This window comes from Engystomops pustulosus, chromosome 3 (assembly GCF_040894005.1).
Source record: "Engystomops pustulosus chromosome 3, aEngPut4.maternal, whole genome shotgun sequence".
In the NCBI taxonomy this organism is placed as follows: domain Eukaryota; kingdom Metazoa; phylum Chordata; class Amphibia; order Anura; family Leptodactylidae; genus Engystomops; species Engystomops pustulosus.
Window position 1 is genome coordinate 234231884 of NC_092413.1, and position 19674 is coordinate 234251557.

Consider the following 19674-nt stretch of genomic DNA (forward strand, 5'->3'; position numbering starts at 1 on the left):
GTTTTTACCAGAGCCCACCGCAAAGCGGGTTGGACTTGCTGCCGTGCGATACCACCAGGTCGATCCACAGGTGTGACTTTGTCCATGGTGGCGGGCAAGAAGAAGTACAAAGACAGACCGGAATTCAGTGAGGAACATGATGAGAGTAGCTAGAACTAGATCGTTTCTGTCCCAGTGGGGGGTAGCCCATGCCAGGGCTTTGCTAGAAAGAAGGCTGATCACGAAAGCCACTTTAGCCCTTTCTGTGGCGAAGTAGGAAGGGATCAGTTTGATATGTAAGCAGCACTGGGTAATGAAGCCCCTTCATAACTTGGCTTCACCGTCAGGCTTGGAGGGCATGGAAAGATGCAGCCTGGGTTCAGGAGTAGACAATGCAGCTGTGGAAACGGGAGGTACCGCACGCTGGTGCTGGGTAGATAACTGCTGCAACATGGCGGTGACTGGTTCAAATTGCTGACCTTGAACAGAGCTGTTGAGACGGTTGAGCCATAATGATGGTAAGATCAGCCAGGTCAGGTTGCGGAACCTTGGCGGGATCCATGGCGTAATCTTACTGGCAGGCACCAGGGGTAGTGGACCCACTTGACCACCGTGGACAATGACTTGAGCCGATACTTGGAAGTGAAGTCTGAGTGGTAACCGGTTTTCACCAGAGCCCTCCACAAAGCGTGTTGGACTTGCTGCAGCGTGGTACCACCAGGTTGCTCCACAGGCATGACTTTGTCCACGGTAGCGGCCAAGGTGAAGTACAGAGTTGTAAGGCAAAAGCGTGAACAGGGCAAAAGCGTGAACAGGGCAAAAGCGTGAACAGGGCAAAAGCGTGAACAGGGCAAAAGCGTGAACAGGGCAAAAGCGTGAACAGGGCAAAAGCGTGAACAGGGCAAAAGCGTGAACAGGGCAAAAGCGTGAACAGGGCAAAAGCGTGAACAGGGCAAAAGCGTGAACAGGGCAAAAGCGTGAACAGGGCAAAAGCGTGAACAGGGCAAAAGCGTGAACAGGGCAAAAGCGTGAACAGGGCAAAAGCGTGAACAGGGCAAAAGCGTGAACAGGGCAAAAGCGTGAACAAGGCAAAAGCGTGAACAGGGCAAAAGCGTGAACAGGGCAAAAGCGTGAACAGGGCAAAAGCGTGAACAAGGCAAAAGCGTGAACAAGGCAAAAGCGTGAACAAGGCAAAAGCGTGAACAAGGCAAAAGCGTGAACAAGGTTTTATGTAAAATATTTTCTGGATATTTTTAAGATAAAAGGCAGAAAATTAAGAAGAGACGGAAGGAAATTGTATATTCAAGATATTTTATTTATTCATTAAACTAGAGACATTGTAGCTTTATCTTTGTATCTTGTGTGAGTGAAGATCAGATGTAGGGCCCAGATGGTGGAACAATCTCCTCGCTGAGTCCTTCCTCTCCTGCGGGGAACGTGTGACACCAGGAATAAGAAGCTGCCGGGGACAATCGCTAGTGATCGAGGCTCTTCTCTTCTTCCTTCCATCCATCCACAAGACTTCTCCTCCATGGACCCGCTCATTGCTGACACAAAGGAAATTGGATTTGTGGGTCTTGCCGATCCGGGTCGATTGCAGCCAAATCTAAACCCTCTCATCGGTCTTTTATTAAATTGGGCAATTGGTCTCATTGTCTGTGATTAAACTGATGCGTCGAATACATTTTTCTTCCTAGATACAGGATTTTCTACTTTTCAAACAGGAATGCGGCTTCTACTCGGGATGAGCTGCTGATGAATTTCTACTCGTTCAGCTCCAATACTACTTTTCTTCTGTGTGAATTCTCTGATGATAAGAAAAACTACTTTTTGTAGCAAAGCTCTTATCACATTGTGAACATGAATACGGCTTCTCTCCAGTGTGAATCCTCTGATGTATGACCAGATTTGAATTATCTGCAAAACATTTGCCACATTCTGAACACACATAAGGCTTCTCCCCTGTGTGAATTCTCCGATGTCTCACAAGATCTGATCGATTTGTAAAACATTTTCCGCATTCTGAACATAAATGTGGCTTCTCTCCTGTGTGAATTCTCATGTGTTTATCAAGATCTGATTTACATATAAACAACTTCCCACATTCAGGACACGCACTCGGCGTCTCTCCGCTGTGACTTTTCTGATGCATAACAAATTCATATTTATACAGAAAGCGGTCTCCACATTCTGAACATGAATACGGTTTCTGTCCTATGTGAATTCTCTTATGTGTAACCAGATTTGCATTATCAGTAAAACACTTTCCACATTCTGAACATTTAAATGGCTTCTCTCCCGTGTGAATTCTCTGATGGTTTTTCAGTTTTGTTTTGGTACAAAAACATTTTTCACACACAGAACATGGATACGGCTTCTCCCCTGTGTGAATTCTTTCATGTGTGGCAAGATCTGATTTGCTTATAAAACTTTTCCCACATTCTGGACATGGATACGGCTTCTCCCCTGTGTGAATTCTCTGATGTCTCACAAGATCGGATTTACTTATGAAGCACTTTCCACATTCGGAGCATTGGTATGGTTTCTCTCCTGTGTGACTCCGCTGATGTTTAATAAAACCTGATTTATATGTAAAGCTTTTCCCACAATCTAAGCATTGGAATGGTTTCTCTCCTGTGTGAATTCTCTGGTGTATGTAAACACTTGATCTGTCTGCAAAACATTTGCCACACTCTGGACATGGATATGGCTTCTCCCCCGAGTGAATTATCTCATGTGACACGAGATCTGCTTTCTGAGTAAAACCTTTCCCACATTCTGAACATGAATATGGCTTCTCTCCTGTGTGGGTTCTTCTGTGTGTTTTAAGAATTGATCTTTTGGTAAACTGTAGTCCACATTCTCCGCATTGAAGCTTCTTACCCCCTTCCTGCCCTGCACTTGTGGTGACAATGTGTGACGGGTCAGGAGAAGATTCCTCATACATAGGAAATTCATATGAAGGATCCATATTGAGAGGTCCCAGAGGTTCGTTGTTATAATATTCTCCCGCAGAGTCCTCCATGAGATCTTCATCTTCTACTTTCACAACTACTATAACATCTTCTCCACATTTATCATTGGGATTTTCTGTTGGAATGAGAAAACAAACAAGTGTTGATACATTTGCCACGTTCCTATGTGACCCAATGTTCTTATATTGTAAGTCGCTGTCTACTTCCTAGAGCTTGTGGTGGGCAGATCGTGTCTCCGGCTCAGTCACATCTTCACTATTCTCTACAACATTAGCATGAAGTGTGATCAAGCCTCGGATATCATGGCTGACGTTTATTTACAGCAGTGATCCGGGGCTGAGGAGTCCTGACGCTCCTACTGCTCTCGTGTAGAACGTCTTCACTTCCCACAAGTCTATAATCAGCCACAACATCACCGCACAACATCTTCATATCATCAAGAAATGATATCTAGAGTTATGATCAAACTTCATATGACACGTTGTGACATCCCCTCCCCCAGGGGAACACTCGGTCAGCTCACAGACGCCCCCTGGATGAACAAGAAGGACAAGTCCAGCATTGTGTAATAGTCCGGAGACCCCCATCACCAGCCCCAGTCACCCGGTACAATTACCACCAGCTTCTCATTGGACGGGGTAGGTTGATAAGGCTAGAAAGCAGCCCAGGTAGCGTACAAGGTATAAGGTTAGACCAGGAACATGGACGTGAGGGTTCAGGGAGCAATAGACTAGAGCTGCCCAAGGTAGATTCAGATATAAACTTGCCTTAAAAGGAAATCTACCATCAGAATCCATGATAAACCGGGGGAACTTCTATTCGGTGCCTGGATCAATGAGTAACTGTCCCTGGTTGGATTATCAGGATGGATTTTGACATTCATGAACAGTGGACAAGCAAGTGAGCAGAATCCATGTGTAAGTGACCAGGTCTTGTGCTGTGCCACTGGGAGAAGAGTGGACAAGCCGTTACCGCTCTCCCCAAAAGACAACAGAGAATAACAAGTCTCACTTGGGCATTTAACCCCCTTTGTGGACACTACCTGCCCGCCCCGGTAGGTTACGATTTTCCCTCTTCTTGAGTAGAGTCCTTGGATATTCCTAAACCAATGGCAGATCAGAACTTCTCACCAGACGATCATAGAGTGACAGTACTGGCGACATGCGTTCTGGCCTGGCCCCCATCACATTTGTATAACAAATATGGCTCCTCGCTTTTGCCTCCATTGTTTCGCTTTCATAAGGACACATTTTATGACCTGACATGTCACTGCAAGTTCTCAATTCTTACCATGTCCCTGCTGTTCCACAAAATGCTACAGAGACCAAACAGTCTCATCACTCGGATTACAGAGGTGTCCCTTCTTGTCCACAATGGAAGTGACTTCTCTTATGGGACAGCAAGTCCTTAATACATGTGTTCACATTGTGAGAACTGGAAGCCATGTCAGGAGCCACAATATCTGATATGCGGCACATGTGGAGTTGGCAGATTGTGTTGTGCCAGAATTATGGCAAGATCAACCTCAGCGCCCAACCATCCACCTCAGCGCCCAACCATCCACCTCAGCGCCCAACCAGCCACCTCAGCGCCCAACCAGCCACCTCAGCGCCCAACCAGCCACCTCAGCGCCCAACCAGCCACCTCAGCACCCAATCACCCACCTCAGCGCCCAACCAGCCACCTCAGCGCCAGTGTGTGAGAAAAAACCCAGACACCCTGAACTAGCCAAACTATGTTACCGGTGAATTGTACCACACAATCTACTAGGCAGAAGATTAAGGTCCCATTTGGGTTCATTGTTAGCAGAGGAGAAGTTGTCATACATTCTGACAATTGAGAGTCTCCATCTAGCAATGGCCCACAGATAATGGAGATTATACAGCCCCCCCGGGGGCATCTTTGTAAAAGATTGTAGAAAGCTTTATCAGATTATTATCCGGTGTGCAGAGCTTAGGTACCCAGACCAGAAATGTCCAAAACATTCTGTGACTGCTCAATTCTCTGACACTTACTTCCTCATGTCATCCTCTCACGAGGTGCACAAAATGTGATCGATATGGATGAGATACCACCTATAGAAGGAGCTTCTGGTTCTGGTGTGTACCCCATTCTAGCTAATAGGGGTACAACATATATGTTAAAGGGATTGATGATCCATTATCTTCAAGAAATTACCATATTCCTTCAGAAATGGGAAGATTGTGGGGTGTGGGAAATTAATGAAATGAGGTGCTCAGCCCCATCTGTTCTCCATATCCTGGAGGTAGAGGGTTATGGAGGGGGAGGGGGGTGCATGGTACTGATGATACATGACAGAGGTCAGGAGACACTTACCAGAGATGGAATATGGACTGGACTGTGAATCTTCAGACAAGACTTCAGACTCTGTTAAGAAGCAAATGAAAATGAGTAGCTCTCAGAACGGCTCAGACTCAAAATCCCAATGGGCAGTTCCTCACAAAAATTCAGCAAAAAAGTGGTTCTGCATTGGGTCTGCCGGTCACTTTTACACTGGAAACTATTTTAGCTATGTTTGAGGAAATATACAAGTTCAATAGCTTCCTGTGAATCATGGAGCATGGATGAATTGGATGTTTCTATCCGTAACATATGGACAGTTTGTCAGATTTGGGAATAGGAATGGTAGTTTCTGAGGTCAATCCCCTCTTGAAAAAGAAGCCATCATGAACCTCAGGAAAATGTTTAGAAGCTTTAGAAGACAAGAGATCGGTTTTGTGTCTACAAAGCCTTTGTTGTATGGACAGGGCCACTATGGAGGGGAGTGGTGGGGGAAGATTTTGTGACTGTCGATGGCCCCACCATAATAGGGGGAATGAGCCCCAGAGACTCAGTTTTGCGCTACCTCTGGATGGAGTGAACTAATTTGGAGTTCACTGCTTCACATCCCTCTCAACGGATGCCCGTGCACACTGGGAGATGGCAGTTTTGGTGATGTGTGATGACCTGGGACGGGTCAAAGGACACCAAGGTCCATTGACGAAGTGTCATCTGCAACGCTCCAGAGGGAAGACGATGCCAAGAGGTGGCCTGTGACTACACTGACTATATGAGACAAACAGAAATCCTACAGACGTCATCTGTTACCAGATTTATAGTAAGTGCTGGTATTACCCATGAGCTCACAGGGGAGGAAGCTGGGTCCCGGCCCTGCACTCGGGAGGAAGCTGGGTCCCGGCCCTGCACTCGGGAGGAAGCTGGGTCCCGGCCCTGCACTCGGGAGGAAGCTGGGTCCCGGCCCTGCACTCGGGAGGAAGCTGGGTCCCGGCCCTGCACTCGGGAGGAAGCTGGGTCCCGGCCCTGCACTCGGGAGGAAGCTGGGTCCCGGCCCTGCACTCGGGAGGAAGCTGGGTCCCGGCCCTGCACTCGGGAGGAAGCTGGGTCCCGGCCCTGCACTCGGGAGGAAGCTGGGTCCCGGCCCTGCACTCGGGAGGAAGCTGGGTCCCGGCCCTGCACTCGGGAGGAAGCTGGGTCCCGGCCCTGCACTCGGGAGGAAGCTGGGTCCCGGCCCTGCACTCGGGAGGAAGCTGGGTCCCGGCCCTGCACTCGGGAGGAAGCTGGGTCCCGGCCCTGCACTCGGGAGGAAGCTGGGTCCCGGCCCTGCACTCGGGAGGAAGCTGGGTCCCGGCCCTGCACTCGGGAGGAAGCTGGGTCCCGGCCCTGCACTCGGGAGGAAGCTGGGTCCCGGCCCTGCACTCGGGAGGAAGCTGGGTCCCGGCCCTGCACTCGGGAGGAAGCTGGGTCCCGGCCCTGCACTCGGGAGGAAGCTGGGTCCCGGCCCTGCACTCGGGAGGAAGCTGGGTCCCGGCCCTGCACTCGGGAGGAAGCTGGGTCCCGGCCCTGCACTCGGGAGGAAGCTGGGTCCCGGCCCTGCACTCGGGAGGAAGCTGGGTCCCGGCCCTGCACTCGGGAGGAAGCTGGGTCCCGGCCCTGCACTCGGGAGGAAGCTGGGTCCCGGCCCTGCACTCGGGAGGAAGCTGGGTCCCGGCCCTGCACTCGGGAGGAAGCTGGGTCCCGGCCCTGCACTCGGGAGGAAGCTGGGTCCCGGCCCTGCACTCGGGAGGAAGCTGGGTCCCGGCCCTGCACTCGGGAGGAAGCTGGGTCCCGGCCCTGCACTCGGGAGGAAGCTGGGTCCCGGCCCTGCACTCGGGAGGAAGCTGGGTCCCGGCCCTGCACTCGGGAGGAAGCTGGGTCCCGGCCCTGCACTCGGGAGGAAGCTGGGTCCCGGCCCTGCACTCGGGAGGAAGCTGGGTCCCGGCCCTGCACTCGGGAGGAAGCTGGGTCCCGGCCCTGCACTCGGGAGGAAGCTGGGTCCCGGCCCTGCACTCGGGAGGAAGCTGGGTCCCGGCCCTGCACTCGGGAGGAAGCTGGGTCCCGGCCCTGCACTCGGGAGGAAGCTGGGTCCCGGCCCTGCACTCGGGAGGAAGCTGGGTCCCGGCCCTGCACTCGGGAGGAAGCTGGGTCCCGGCCCTGCACTCGGGAGGAAGCTGGGTCCCGGCCCTGCACTCGGGAGGAAGCTGGGTCCCGGCCCTGCACTCGGGAGGAAGCTTGGTTCTGGTCATGTACTTAGGAGGAAGCTTGTTCGGCGCAGTCTCTATTTAGTTCTCTTACAGTATCAGTTCAGTAACATTGGTTCTGGTTATGTATCTATGCAGTAATCTTTGTTCTGGTGCTGTTTTTATGTAGTAATTTGTTTCCAGTTCTGTATCCATTTAGTAATCTTTGTTCTGGTAACCTATCTATGTAGTAAGCTTGATTCCGTTGCTGCATGTATGTAGTAAAATGGGCTTTGATGCTGTCCTCAAGTAATACATTTATGTTATAGTTATGTAGGAGGTTTTGTTCTATTACTATTTTCATGCACTAAATCTTAGATGAGTGAGGGATTATGCGACCACTGGGGAGGCAGTAATCACTTTACAGCTACAGGCCTCTTATACTGCACCACATTGTCGCACAGCGGGGATCGCGACAGGACTAGGTAGGTACATGTGCTCCTTCTGTATTAGGTCAATTTATAAGAGAAGCCCAGAATGGAGACCCCACTACTCGGAGATTTACAGGGATTTAATGTGTCAATAAGATTTTCTAGAAGAGATCGTCAAAAGATGTTACTGATGCTAGAACCTGAATGGAGATTAAGGACACGTGCACTGGCACCATACATCAGGTCACTGCCGGGAGTTTCCCACCCGAGGGGAGAGGAGGGGAGAGGGGGGGGGGTGGATATACGGAGTTTGGCTTTTATTTCATTTATAACCACCAAATCCAAGGAAAACATTTTTGTGGATATTTTGGTGGCGTCTTTGCCCCCCTCTTGTGAGCCTACTGTTGTAATTTATCGCACCTCCACGTCATCATGCTACCCACAAATAGTGTAAGTGTACTAGATGCTGGATCCTGTCGGAGCCCCTGGACGTACAGCTAATACCAGACACATACATGTATATGACGTATATGGAGAACTGCCTGGGGATCTCACCTTCTCCTCCAGACATGTAGAACAAGTCGTATATACACTCACCGGCCACTTTATTAGGTCCACCATGCTAGTAACGGGTTGGACCCCCTTTTGCCTTCAGAACTGCCTCAATTCTTCGTGGCATAGATACAACAAGGTGCTGGAAGCTCCTCAGAGATTTTGCTCCATAGTGACATGATGGCATCACACAGTTGCCGCAGATTTGTTGGCTGCACATCCATGATGCGAATCTCCCGTTCCACCACATCCCAAAGATGCTCTATTGGATTGAGATCTGGTGACTGTGGAGGCCATTTGTGTCCAGTGACCTTATTGTCATGTTCAAGAAACCAGCCTGAGATGATTCCAGCTTTATGACATGGCGGATTATCCTGCTGATAGTAGCCATCAGATGTTACAGGGTACATTGTGCTCATAAAGGGATGGGCATGGGCAGCAACAACACCATGACACCAGCACCACCAGCCTGACCCGCTGATACAAGGCAGGATGGATCCATGACACCACCACCACCAGCCTGACCCGCTGATACAAGGCAGGATGGATCCATGACACCACCACCACCAGCCTGACCCGCTAATACAAGGCAGGATGGATCCATGACACCACCACCACCAGCCTGAGCCGCTGATACAAGGCAGGATGGATCCATGACACCACCACCACCAGCCTGAGCCGCTGATACAAGGCAGGATGGATCCATGACACCACCACCACCAGCCTGACCCGCTGATACAAGGCAGGATGGATCCATGACACCACCACCACCAGCCTGAGCCGCTGATACAAGGCAGGATGGATCCATGACACCACCACCACCAGCCTGAGCCGCTGATACAAGGCAGGATGGATCCATGACACAACCACCACCAGCCTGACCCGCTGATACAAGGCAGGATGGATCCATGACACCACCACCACCAGCCTGACCCGCTGATACAAGGCAGGATGGATCCATGACACCAGCACCACCAGCCTGAGCCGCTGATACAAGGCAGGATGGATCCATGACACCACCACCACCAGCCTGAGCCGCTGATACAAGGCAGGATGGATCCATGACACCACCACCACCAGCCTGAGCCGCTGATACAAGGCAGGATGGATCCATGACACCACCACCACCAGCCTGAGCCGCTGATACAAGGCAGGATGGATCCATGACACCACCACCACCAGCCTGAGCCGCTGATACAAGGCAGGATGGATCCAGGACACCACCAGCACCAGCCTGAGCCGCTGATACAAGGCAGGATGGATCCATGACACCACCACCACCAGCCTGAGCCGCTGATACAAGGCAGGATGGATCCATGACACCACCACCACCAGCCTGAGCCGCTGATACAAGGCAGGAGGGATCCATGACACCAGCACCACCAGCCTGAGCCGCTGATACAAGGCAGGATGGATCCAGGACACCACCAGCACCAGCCTGAGCCGCTGATACAAGGCAGGATGGATCCATGACACCAGCACCACCAGCCTGAGCCGCTGATACAAGGCAGGATGGATCCATGACACCACCAGCACCAGCCTGAGCCGCTGATACAAGGCAGGATGGATACATGACACCAGCACCAGCCTGAGCCGCTGATACAAGGCAGGATGGATCCATGACACCACCACCACCAGCCTGAGCCGCTGATACAAGGCAGGATGGATCCATGACACCACCACCACCACCAGCCTGAGCCGCTGATACAAGGCAGGATGGATCCATGACACCAGCACCACCAGCCTGAGCCGCTGATACAAGGCAGGATGGATCCATGACACCACCACCACCAGCCTGAGCCGCTGATACAAGGCAGGATGGATCCATGACACCAGCACCACCAGCCTGACCCACTGATACAAGGCAGGATGGATCCACGACACCACCACCACCAGCCTGAGCCGCTGATACAAGGCAGGATGGATCCATGACACCACCACCACCAGCCTGAGCCGCTGATACAAGGCAGGATGGATCCATGACACCACCACCACCAGCCTGAGCCGCTGATACAAGGCAGGATGGATCCATGACACCACCACCAGCCTGAGCCGCTGATACAAGGCAGGATGGATCCATGACACCACCACCACCAGCCTGAGCCGCTGATACAAGGCAGGATGGATCCATGACACCACCACCACCAGCCTGACCCGCTGATACAAGGCAGGATGGATCCATGACACCACCACCACCAGCCTGAGCCGCTGATACAAGGCAGGATGGATCCATGACACCAGCACCACCAGCCTGACCCGCTGATACAAGGCAGGATGGATCCATGACACCACCACCACCACCAGCCTGAGCCGCTGATACAAGGCAGGATGGATCCATGACACCACCACCACCACCAGCCTGAGCCGCTGATACAAGGCAGGATGGATCCATGACACCACCACCACCAGCCTGAGCCGCTGATACAAGGCAGGATGGATCCGTGCTTTCATGTTGTTGACACCAAATTCTGACCCTACCATCCGAATGTCGCAGCAGAAATCGAGACTCATCAGACCAGGCAACGTTTTTCCAATCTTCTACTGTCCAATTTCCAGGAGCTTGTGCAAATTATAGACTCAGTTTCCTGTTCTTGGCTGAAAGGAGTGGCACCCGGTGTGGTCTTCTGCTGCTGTAGCCCATCTGCCTCAAAGTTGGACGTACTGTGCGTTCAGAGATGCTCTTCTGCCTACCTTGGTTGTAACGGGTGGCGATTCGAGTCACTGTTGCCTTTCTATCAGCTCGAACCAGTCTGCCCATTCTCCTCTGACCTCTGGCATCAGCAAGGCATTTCCGCCCACAGAACTGCCGCTCACTTGTTTTTTCTTTTTCGGACCATTCTCTGTAAACCCTAGAGATGGTTGTGCATGAAAATCCCAGTAGATCAGCAGTTTCTGAAATACTCAGACCAGCCCTTCTGGCACCAACAACCATGCCACGTTCACAGGCCACAAATCACCTTTCTTCCCCATACTGATGCTCGGGAGAACTGCAGGAGATTGTCTTGACCATGTCTACATGCCTAAATGCACTGAGTTGCCGCCATGTGATTGGCTGATTAGAAATTAAGTGTTAACGAGAAGTTGGACAGGTGTACCTAATAAAGTGGCCGGTGAGTGTTTGTATATATGGAGAGAGGATCTAATTCTCCTCTTACCGTGTGATGTGCGGGGCCGGGGGTCCTCCATCATGACGTCCTGGTATAGATCCTTGTGTCCCTCTATATACTCCCGCTCCTCCATGGAGAAATACACAGCGATGTCCTGACTCCTTATAGGAACCTGACACACACAATGACACAGTCATCACCCAGACCCCCCCAGTGCCGGATCATTTCCCAGCATCCCCAGCAGTGTCACCTCTCCAGACAGCAGCGCAGTCATCTTCATGGTCAGTTCTAGGATCCTCTGCTCATGGATCTGGGGGTGAGGAGGAAGCTTTGTGGTTGGGCTCCAACTCCATCCTCCTGACTCCTGGAGATGGCTACTGGGAGCCTCAGGGTCATCTGATGTCTTCTGCACTAATGTATAAGCCTGTGTATGGGAAAGGACATTTATGGGGGAGGGGAATCCACACATCCGGGTCTCTTTCAGACTATGTTAGAATTCTGGAGACGATTACCTCTCCGCTGAGCAGGTAGATGATCTCCAGGCTGAAGTTTAATATTCTTCTGGTGATCTCGTCCTGGTCCATCCTTGGTGGTCATTCAGGATAAGGAGCGTCTGGAGGAGAAGATGAGGAAACTGGATGAGCTGGAGGGTCTAGTACTGCAGGCGGCTCTTACCCTCCCTCCATCCTCCTGGTCACAGTCTTGTGGTAATGGGAAGACGGTTGTGTCTCTCCCACTGATTGGATGTGGAAGGATCTGGAATCTTTAGTAGATCCAGAAGATCAAAGAGGAAAACTGAAAAACCTATTCAAAGGATGCATCACCAGCCATTTACCCCGTTACACAACTAATCGGGTTTACAAGTTGCGGCAATAGAAAAAAATACCGCCCCTGCAAGAGGCGGAGACAAGCTACCCAAATTGAGAAACAGGGAGATATACTGGATAAGAGAACTGATACCGTGTATTTCTATTAGAACTTATATGCAAAGGTAACGAATACAACTTCTAGCACAGATACAATGTCATTTCCGGTATTCACGCCACTTTTCAACATGACGTAACCTCTTTAGTCTTTTAAATGTTGTCTAAATGGCAATGGTAACGGGTAGACCATGACTAGGACCATTACGTAGGTCCACAAAATGGCAGCATTGAAAAAAAAATGACCCCGCCCACAGCTCCGGCACTGGAGAAAAAGTTATTAGCGCCAGAAAATGGCAAAATACAGGGAATGTTTTTCATACAGGAGGTTTGAATTTATGTAAATGTATAAAACATTATAAAACCTATAAATGTGTCATCCCCGCCATCGCACCGACCCAAAGAATAAAGTATACAAGTCACAGTGAAATCCGTAAAAGCCCACGAAAAAACTGAGCAAATGCGTTTTATTAACCAATTTCACTGCATTTGGAATATTTTCCCGCGTCCCAATAAACGGTGCGGAATAATATGTGTGACGCAGAAAACACGCCCAAACACGGCTCAGCACAGGTTATGGAATTATGAAGGTGGGGAGTGAAAAATGAAAATTCAAAAAATGGAAAAGGGCCTTGGCATTAAGGGGTTAAAGGAAATTTCACGCCACGTTTGGAAACTTACACAAAAGTAGTTTTTTACCTTTTTACTTAAAGTAAATCTACAGCCAGATCACTGGTGGTACACGGGCCTCATTCTCTTGCTCGTTACCTCGGGGGGATGCGGGAAGTGTTTTTTTACACCTTTTCCGAATTTCCGAGAAAATAACTTTGTAAAACTATGTAAATGAGGCCGAGGCCCTCAGTGTGACGTCACTTGAGCTCCTCTTGGCTCCGCTGTCCACAGATTATGCGCTCCCCCAACCCCGGCTCCTCACGGCCGGCAACGTCAGTCGGTTGTCTACAAATCTCGCGCATGCACAAGAACATCGTTGTATGCGCAGCCGCACTGTGCACTGCTGGCAGCACAAGGAAAGTTATTGCGAGATCTGCAGACGAATGGTTATTGTTTTGTGAATTTGGAAAATGTATAACTAATAAAATCCACTGCCCCATCCCACAGGTGCAACGAGCCGCTAATGACGATGGTCTAACACCAGAAATCTGCTCCTTTCAGGTTATATAATGGAGACTCCTCTATATAACTGACTCCTGGGCTGTTTCATGGACCTGGGAGGGCAATTCCTTCATTATGTCATTCTCCATTAAGCAGATAAAAGGCCGGGGGTAGGTTTGGGGGGCGCTGCTTGTATTTGGAAGATTTTGCTGTGAAGAAAACATGGGGTCAGGAGTTTTCCATGCAGATAAAACAAGCCGCCCTGTGCATACAAAATAAACCCACCCGAAAAAATGCTACAATATGGGGAGGGGGTGCAAATTCTACAATTTGGTTCATTAGAAAGAACACGCTGGTGACCTCGTCAATGCAAACCTGTACCAGGGTTATGGAAAGAAGAAACTCTGGCGAAGGTGCGTCCAGCTCCTGATCCGAGCACCACCTAGGTGGCTCCATGGCTGGGGCAGGCTTTAAGAAAGGAGAAGACTTGCCAAGGTGGCTTAGTGTTATTCTCCTTCATAACAAACAGGACTATGAGGTTTCCTTTCCGAGTGGTAATATTCTACGCAGACTTTATACGGCCTTTACATTGTTGTACTTTGTATTGTTTCCCATTATCTGTCATTTTCTTTGTCAATAAACTTTGATACTGAAAATAGGAAAGTGCGAGGTGTAGACCAGGTACAGGTGTGATGTGAGGTGTAGACCGGGTACAGGTGTGATGTGAGGTGTAGAGCTGGTACAGGTGTGATGTGAGGTGTAGATCGGGTGCAGGTGTGATGTGAGGTGTAGACCGGGTACAGGTGTGATGTGAGGTGTAGACCGGGTACAGGTGTGATGTGAGGTGTAGAGCTGGTACAGGTCTGATGTGAGGTGTAGATCGGGTGCAGGTGTGATGTGAGGTGTAGACCGGGTACAGGTGTGATGTGAGGTGTAGAGCTGGTACAGGTGTGATGTGAGGTGTAGACCGGGTACAGGTGTGATGTGAGGTGTAGAGCTGGTACAGGTCTGATGTGAGGTGTAGATCGGGTGCAGGTGTGATGTGAGGTGTAGACCGGGTACAGGTGTGATGTGAGGTGTAGAGCTGGTACAGGTGTGATGTGAGGTGTAGATCGGGTACAGGTGTGATGTGAGGTGTAGACCGGGTACAGGTGTGATGTGAGGTGTAGACCATGTACAGGTGTGATGTGAGGTGTAGACCGGGTACAGGTGTGATGTGAGGTGTAGACCGGGTACAGGTGTGATGTGAGGTGTAGACCATGTACAGGTGTGATGTGAGGTGTAGAGCTGGTACAGGTGTGATGTGAGGTGTAGACCGGGTACAGGTGTGATGTGAGGTGTAGAGCTGGTACAGGTGTGATGTGAGGTGTAGAGCTGGTACAGGTGTGATGTGAGGTGTAGACCGGGTACAGGTGTGATGTGAGGTGTAGACCGGGTACAGGTGTGATGTGAGGTGTAGACCGGGTACAGGTGTGATGTGAGGTGTAGACCGGGTACAGGTGTGATGTGAGGTGTAGACCGGGTACAGGTGTGATGTGAGGTGTAGAGCTGGTACAGGTGTGATGTGAGGTGTAGACCGGGTACAGGTGTGATGTGAGGTGTAGAGCTGGTACAGGTGTGATGTGAGGTGTAGAGCTGGTACAGGTGTGATGTGAGGTGTAGACCGGGTACAGGTGTGATGTGAGGTGTAGACCGGGTACAGGTGTGATGTGAGGTGTAGACCGGGTACAGGTGTGATGTGAGGTGTAGACCATGTACAGGTGTGATGTGAGGTGTAGATCGGGTACAGGTGTGATGTGAGGTGTAGACCGGGTACAGGTGTGATGTGAGGTGTAGACCAGGTACAGGTGTGATGTGAGGTGTAGACCAGGTACAGGTCTGATGTGAGGTGTAGACCAGGTACAGGTGTGATGTGAGGTGTAGACCAGGTACAGGTGTGATGTGAGGTGTAGACCGGGTACAGGTGTGATGTGAGGTGTAGACCAGGTACAGGTGTGATGTGAGGTGTAGACCAGGTACAGGTGTGATATGAGGTGTAGACCAGGTACAGGTGTGATGGGAGGTGTAGATCGGGTACAGGTGTGATGGGAGGTGTAGACCGGGTACAGGTGTGATGGGAGGTGTAGACCGGGTACAGGTGTGATGTGAGGTGTAGAGCTGGTACAGGTGTGATGTGAGGTGTAGAGCTGGTACAGGTGTGATGGGAGGTGTAGATCGGGTACAGGTGTGATGTGAGGTGTAGACCGGGTACAGGTCTGATGTGAGGTGTAGATCGGGTACAGGTGTGATGTGAGGTGTAGACCGGGTACAGGTGTGATGTGAGGTGTAGACCAGGTACAGGTGTGATGTGAGGTGTAGACCAGGTACAGGTGTGATGTGAGGTGTAGATCGGGTACAGGTGTGATGTGAGGCGTAGACCAGGTACAGGTGTGATGTAAGGTGTAGATCGGGTACAGGTCTGATGTGAGGTGTAGACCGGGTACAGGTGTGATGTGAGGTGTAGATCGGGTGCAGGTGTGATGTGAGGTGTAGATCGGGTACAGGTGTGATGTGAGGTGTAGATCGGGTACAGGTCTGATGTGAGGTGTAGACCGGGTACAGGTGTGATGTGAGGTGGAGACCGGGTACAGGTGTGATGTGAGGTGTAGACCGGGTACAGGTCTGATGTGAGGTGTAGACCGGGTACAGGTCTGATGTGAGGTGTAGACCATGTACAGGTGTGATGTGAGGTGTAGACCATGTACAGGTGTGATGTGAGGTGTAGATCGGGTACAGGTGTGATGTGAGGTGTAGACCGGGTACAGGTGTGATGTGAGGTGTAGACCAGGTACAGGTGTGATGTGAGGTGTAGACCAGGTACAGGTGTGATGTGAGGTGTAGATCGGGTACAGGTGTGATGTGAGGCGTAGACCAGGTACAGGTGTGATGTAAGGTGTAGATCGGGTACAGGTCTGATGTGAGGTGTAGACCGGGTACAGGTGTGATGTGAGGTGTAGATCGGGTGCAGGTGTGATGTGAGGTGTAGATCGGGTACAGGTGTGATGTGAGGTGTAGATCGGGTACAGGTCTGATGTGAGGTGTAGACCGGGTACAGGTGTGATGTGAGGTGGAGACCGGGTACAGGTGTGATGTGAGGTGTAGACCGGGTACAGGTCTGATGTGAGGTGTAGACCGGGTACAGGTCTGATGTGAGGTGTAGACCATGTACAGGTGTGATGTGAGGTGTAGACCATGTACAGGTGTGATGTGAGGTGTAGATCGGGTACAGGTGTGATGTGAGGTGTAGACCAGGTACAGGTGTGATGTGAGGTGTAGACCAGGTACAGGTGTGATGTGAGGTGTAGACCAGGTACAGGTGTGATGTGAGGTGTAGACCAGGTACAGGTGTGATGTGAGGTGTAGACCAGGTACAGGTGTGATGTGAGGTGTAGACCAGGTACAGGTGTGATGTGAGGTGTAGATCGGGTACAGGTGTGATGGGAGGTGTAGACCGGGTACAGGTGTGATGGGAGGTGTAGACCGGGTACAGGTGTGATGTGAGGTGTAGAGCTGGTACAGGTGTGATGTGAGGTGTAGATCGGGTACAGGTCTGATGTGAGGTGTAGACCGGGTACAGGTGTGATGTGAGGTGGAGACCGGGTACAGGTGTGATGTGAGGTGTAGACCGGGTACAGGTCTGATGTGAGGTGTAGACCGGGTACAGGTCTGATGTGAGGTGTAGACCATGTACAGGTGTGATGTGAGGTGTAGACCATGTACAGGTGTGATGTGAGGTGTAGATCGGGTACAGGTGTGATGTGAGGTGTAGACCAGGTACAGGTGTGATGTGAGGTGTAGACCAGGTACAGGTGTGATGTGAGGTGTAGACCAGGTACAGGTGTGATGTGAGGTGTAGACCAGGTACAGGTGTGATGTGAGGTGTAGACCAGGTACAGGTGTGATGTGAGGTGTAGACCAGGTACAGGTGTGATGTGAGGTGTAGATCGGGTACAGGTGTGATGGGAGGTGTAGACCGGGTACAGGTGTGATGGGAGGTGTAGACCGGGTACAGGTGTGATGTGAGGTGTAGAGCTGGTACAGGTGTGATGTGAGGTGTAGAGCTGGTACAGGTGTGATGGGAGGTGTAGACCGGGTACAGGTGTGATGTGAGGTGTAGACCGGGTACAGGTGTGATGTGAGGTGTAGACCGGGTACAGGTCTGATGTGAGGTGTAGATCGGGTACAGGTGTGATGTGAGGTGTAGACCAGGTACAGGTGTGATGTGAGGTGTAGACCAGGTACAGGTGTGATGTGAGGTGTAGATCGGGTACAGGTGTGATGTGAGGCGTAGACCAGGTACAGGTGTGATGTGAGGTGTAGATCGGGTACAGGTCTGATGTGAGGTGTAGACCGGGTACAGGTGTGATGTGAGGTGTAGATCGGGTGCAGGTGTGATGTGAGGTGTAGATCGGGTACAGGTCTGATGTGAGGTGTAGACCGGGTACAGGTGTGATGTGAGGTGTAGACCAGGTACAGGTGTGATGTGAGGTGTAGACCGGGTACAGGTGTGATGTGAGGTGTAGACCAGGTACAGGTGTTATGTGAGGTGTAGATCGGGTGCAGGTGTGATGTGAGGTGTAGACCGGGTACAGGTGTGATGTGAGGTGTAGAGCTGGTACAGGTGTGATGTGAGGTGTAGATCGGGTACAGGTCTGATGTGAGGTGTAGACCGGGTACAGGTGTGATGTGAGGTGTAGATCGGGTGCAGGTGTGATGTGAGGTGTAGATCGGGTACAGGTCTGATGTGAGGTGTAGACCGGGTACAGGTGTGATGGGAGGTGTAGACCAGGTACAGGTCTGATGTGAGGTGTAGATCGGGTACAGGTGTGATGTGAGGTGTAGACCAGGTACAGGTGTGATGTGAGGTGTAGACCGGGTACAGGTGTGATGTGAGGTGTAGACCGGGTACAGGTGTGATGTGAGGTGTAGACCGGGTACAGGTGTGATGTGAGGTGTAGACCGGGTACAGGTGTGATGTGAGGTGTAGACCGGGTACAGGTGTGATGTGAGGTGTAGACCAGGTACAGGTGTGATGTGAGGTGTAGAGCTGGTACAGGTCTGATGTGAGGTGTAGATCGGGTACAGGTGTGATGTGAGGTGTAGACCGGGTACAGGTGTGATGTGAGGTGTAGATCGGGTACAGGTCTGAGATGCTGCCATGGTCCTTGTGGTCCTGGGCATGAACGTTACAGGGAGAAGAAGCCCGACAGAGGAATAGGCCATGAGAAGAGGCACAGTACAGGAAGAAGCTCCAAAGACAAACAACTTTCTCCAGAGACTTGACCCATCCAGATATTACAACACAATTAAAGAACAGGAGCGCGACGCCCCGAGACCTGCGATATCCTGGGACCTTCGACGCCCTGGGACCTGCGACACCCCGAGACCTGCGACGCCCCGAGACCTGCGACGCCCCGGGACCTGCGATATTCTGAGACCTGCGACACCCCGGGACCTGCGACACCCCGGGACCTGCGACACCCCGGGACCTGCGACGCCCCGAGACCTGCGATATTCTGGGACCTGTGATATTCTGAGACCTGCGACACCCCGGGACCTGCGACACCCCGGGACCTGCGACGCCCCGGGACCTGCGACGCCCCGGGACCTGCGATATCCTGGGACCTGCGACACCCCGGGACCTGCGACGCCCCGAGACCTGCGATATCCTGGGACCTTCGACGCCCCGAGACCTGCGACACCCCGGGACCTCTTTTCATGGAAAGGCAGGATCAGGTTTAGAGGAAATCAACCACATATAAAACGTAGAAATCCTCGGCTCCTCTGCGTCTTCATCCCGGCGCTGTCCGGTGCTAACTGTGACAGACGTATAATCAGCAGCGCGGAGCTCGTAATTCTGCCGCCCCATCCGTGCTCTGGAGGGAGGTGGCACCCGGAGCCCGGCCCCATATGACATCACCCGATCCTCAGGGGACGGCTATGACCAGGGGAGGAGCCCCGGGCAGGAGATGACTGGTCCGAGACAATCCAACTGGAAGACGACTCCTGAGCTGCAGCGCATGTGACGCCAAACTTCT

The 19674-nt window shown here is 51.6% G+C and overlaps 2 protein-coding genes across 3 annotated transcripts in view; both read right to left on the reverse strand.

Annotated features, from left to right (window-relative positions):
- The window catches only part of LOC140122800 (uncharacterized), a 119672-nt gene that overhangs the window by 92301 nt on the left and 7697 nt on the right, over positions 1–19674 (reverse strand). The gene's annotated exons all lie outside the window — the stretch shown is intronic.
- LOC140122809 (uncharacterized) lies at positions 1132–11951 on the reverse strand. Of its 2 annotated transcripts, none has more exons than XM_072144033.1 (3): positions 11812–11951; positions 5292–5342; positions 1132–3069 (listed from the first exon to the last, which is right to left on the reverse strand). In XM_072144033.1, the coding sequence occupies exon 3, from the start codon at positions 3002–3004 to the stop codon at positions 1763–1765; it is 1242 nt and encodes a 413-aa protein (XP_072000134.1). In that variant the 5' UTR covers positions 3005–3069; positions 5292–5342; positions 11812–11951; the 3' UTR covers positions 1132–1762. The 2 variants fall into 2 exon arrangements, with proteins under 2 accessions (XP_072000134.1, XP_072000132.1); XM_072144031.1 differs by lacking the exon at positions 11812–11951 and adding an exon at positions 11610–11737.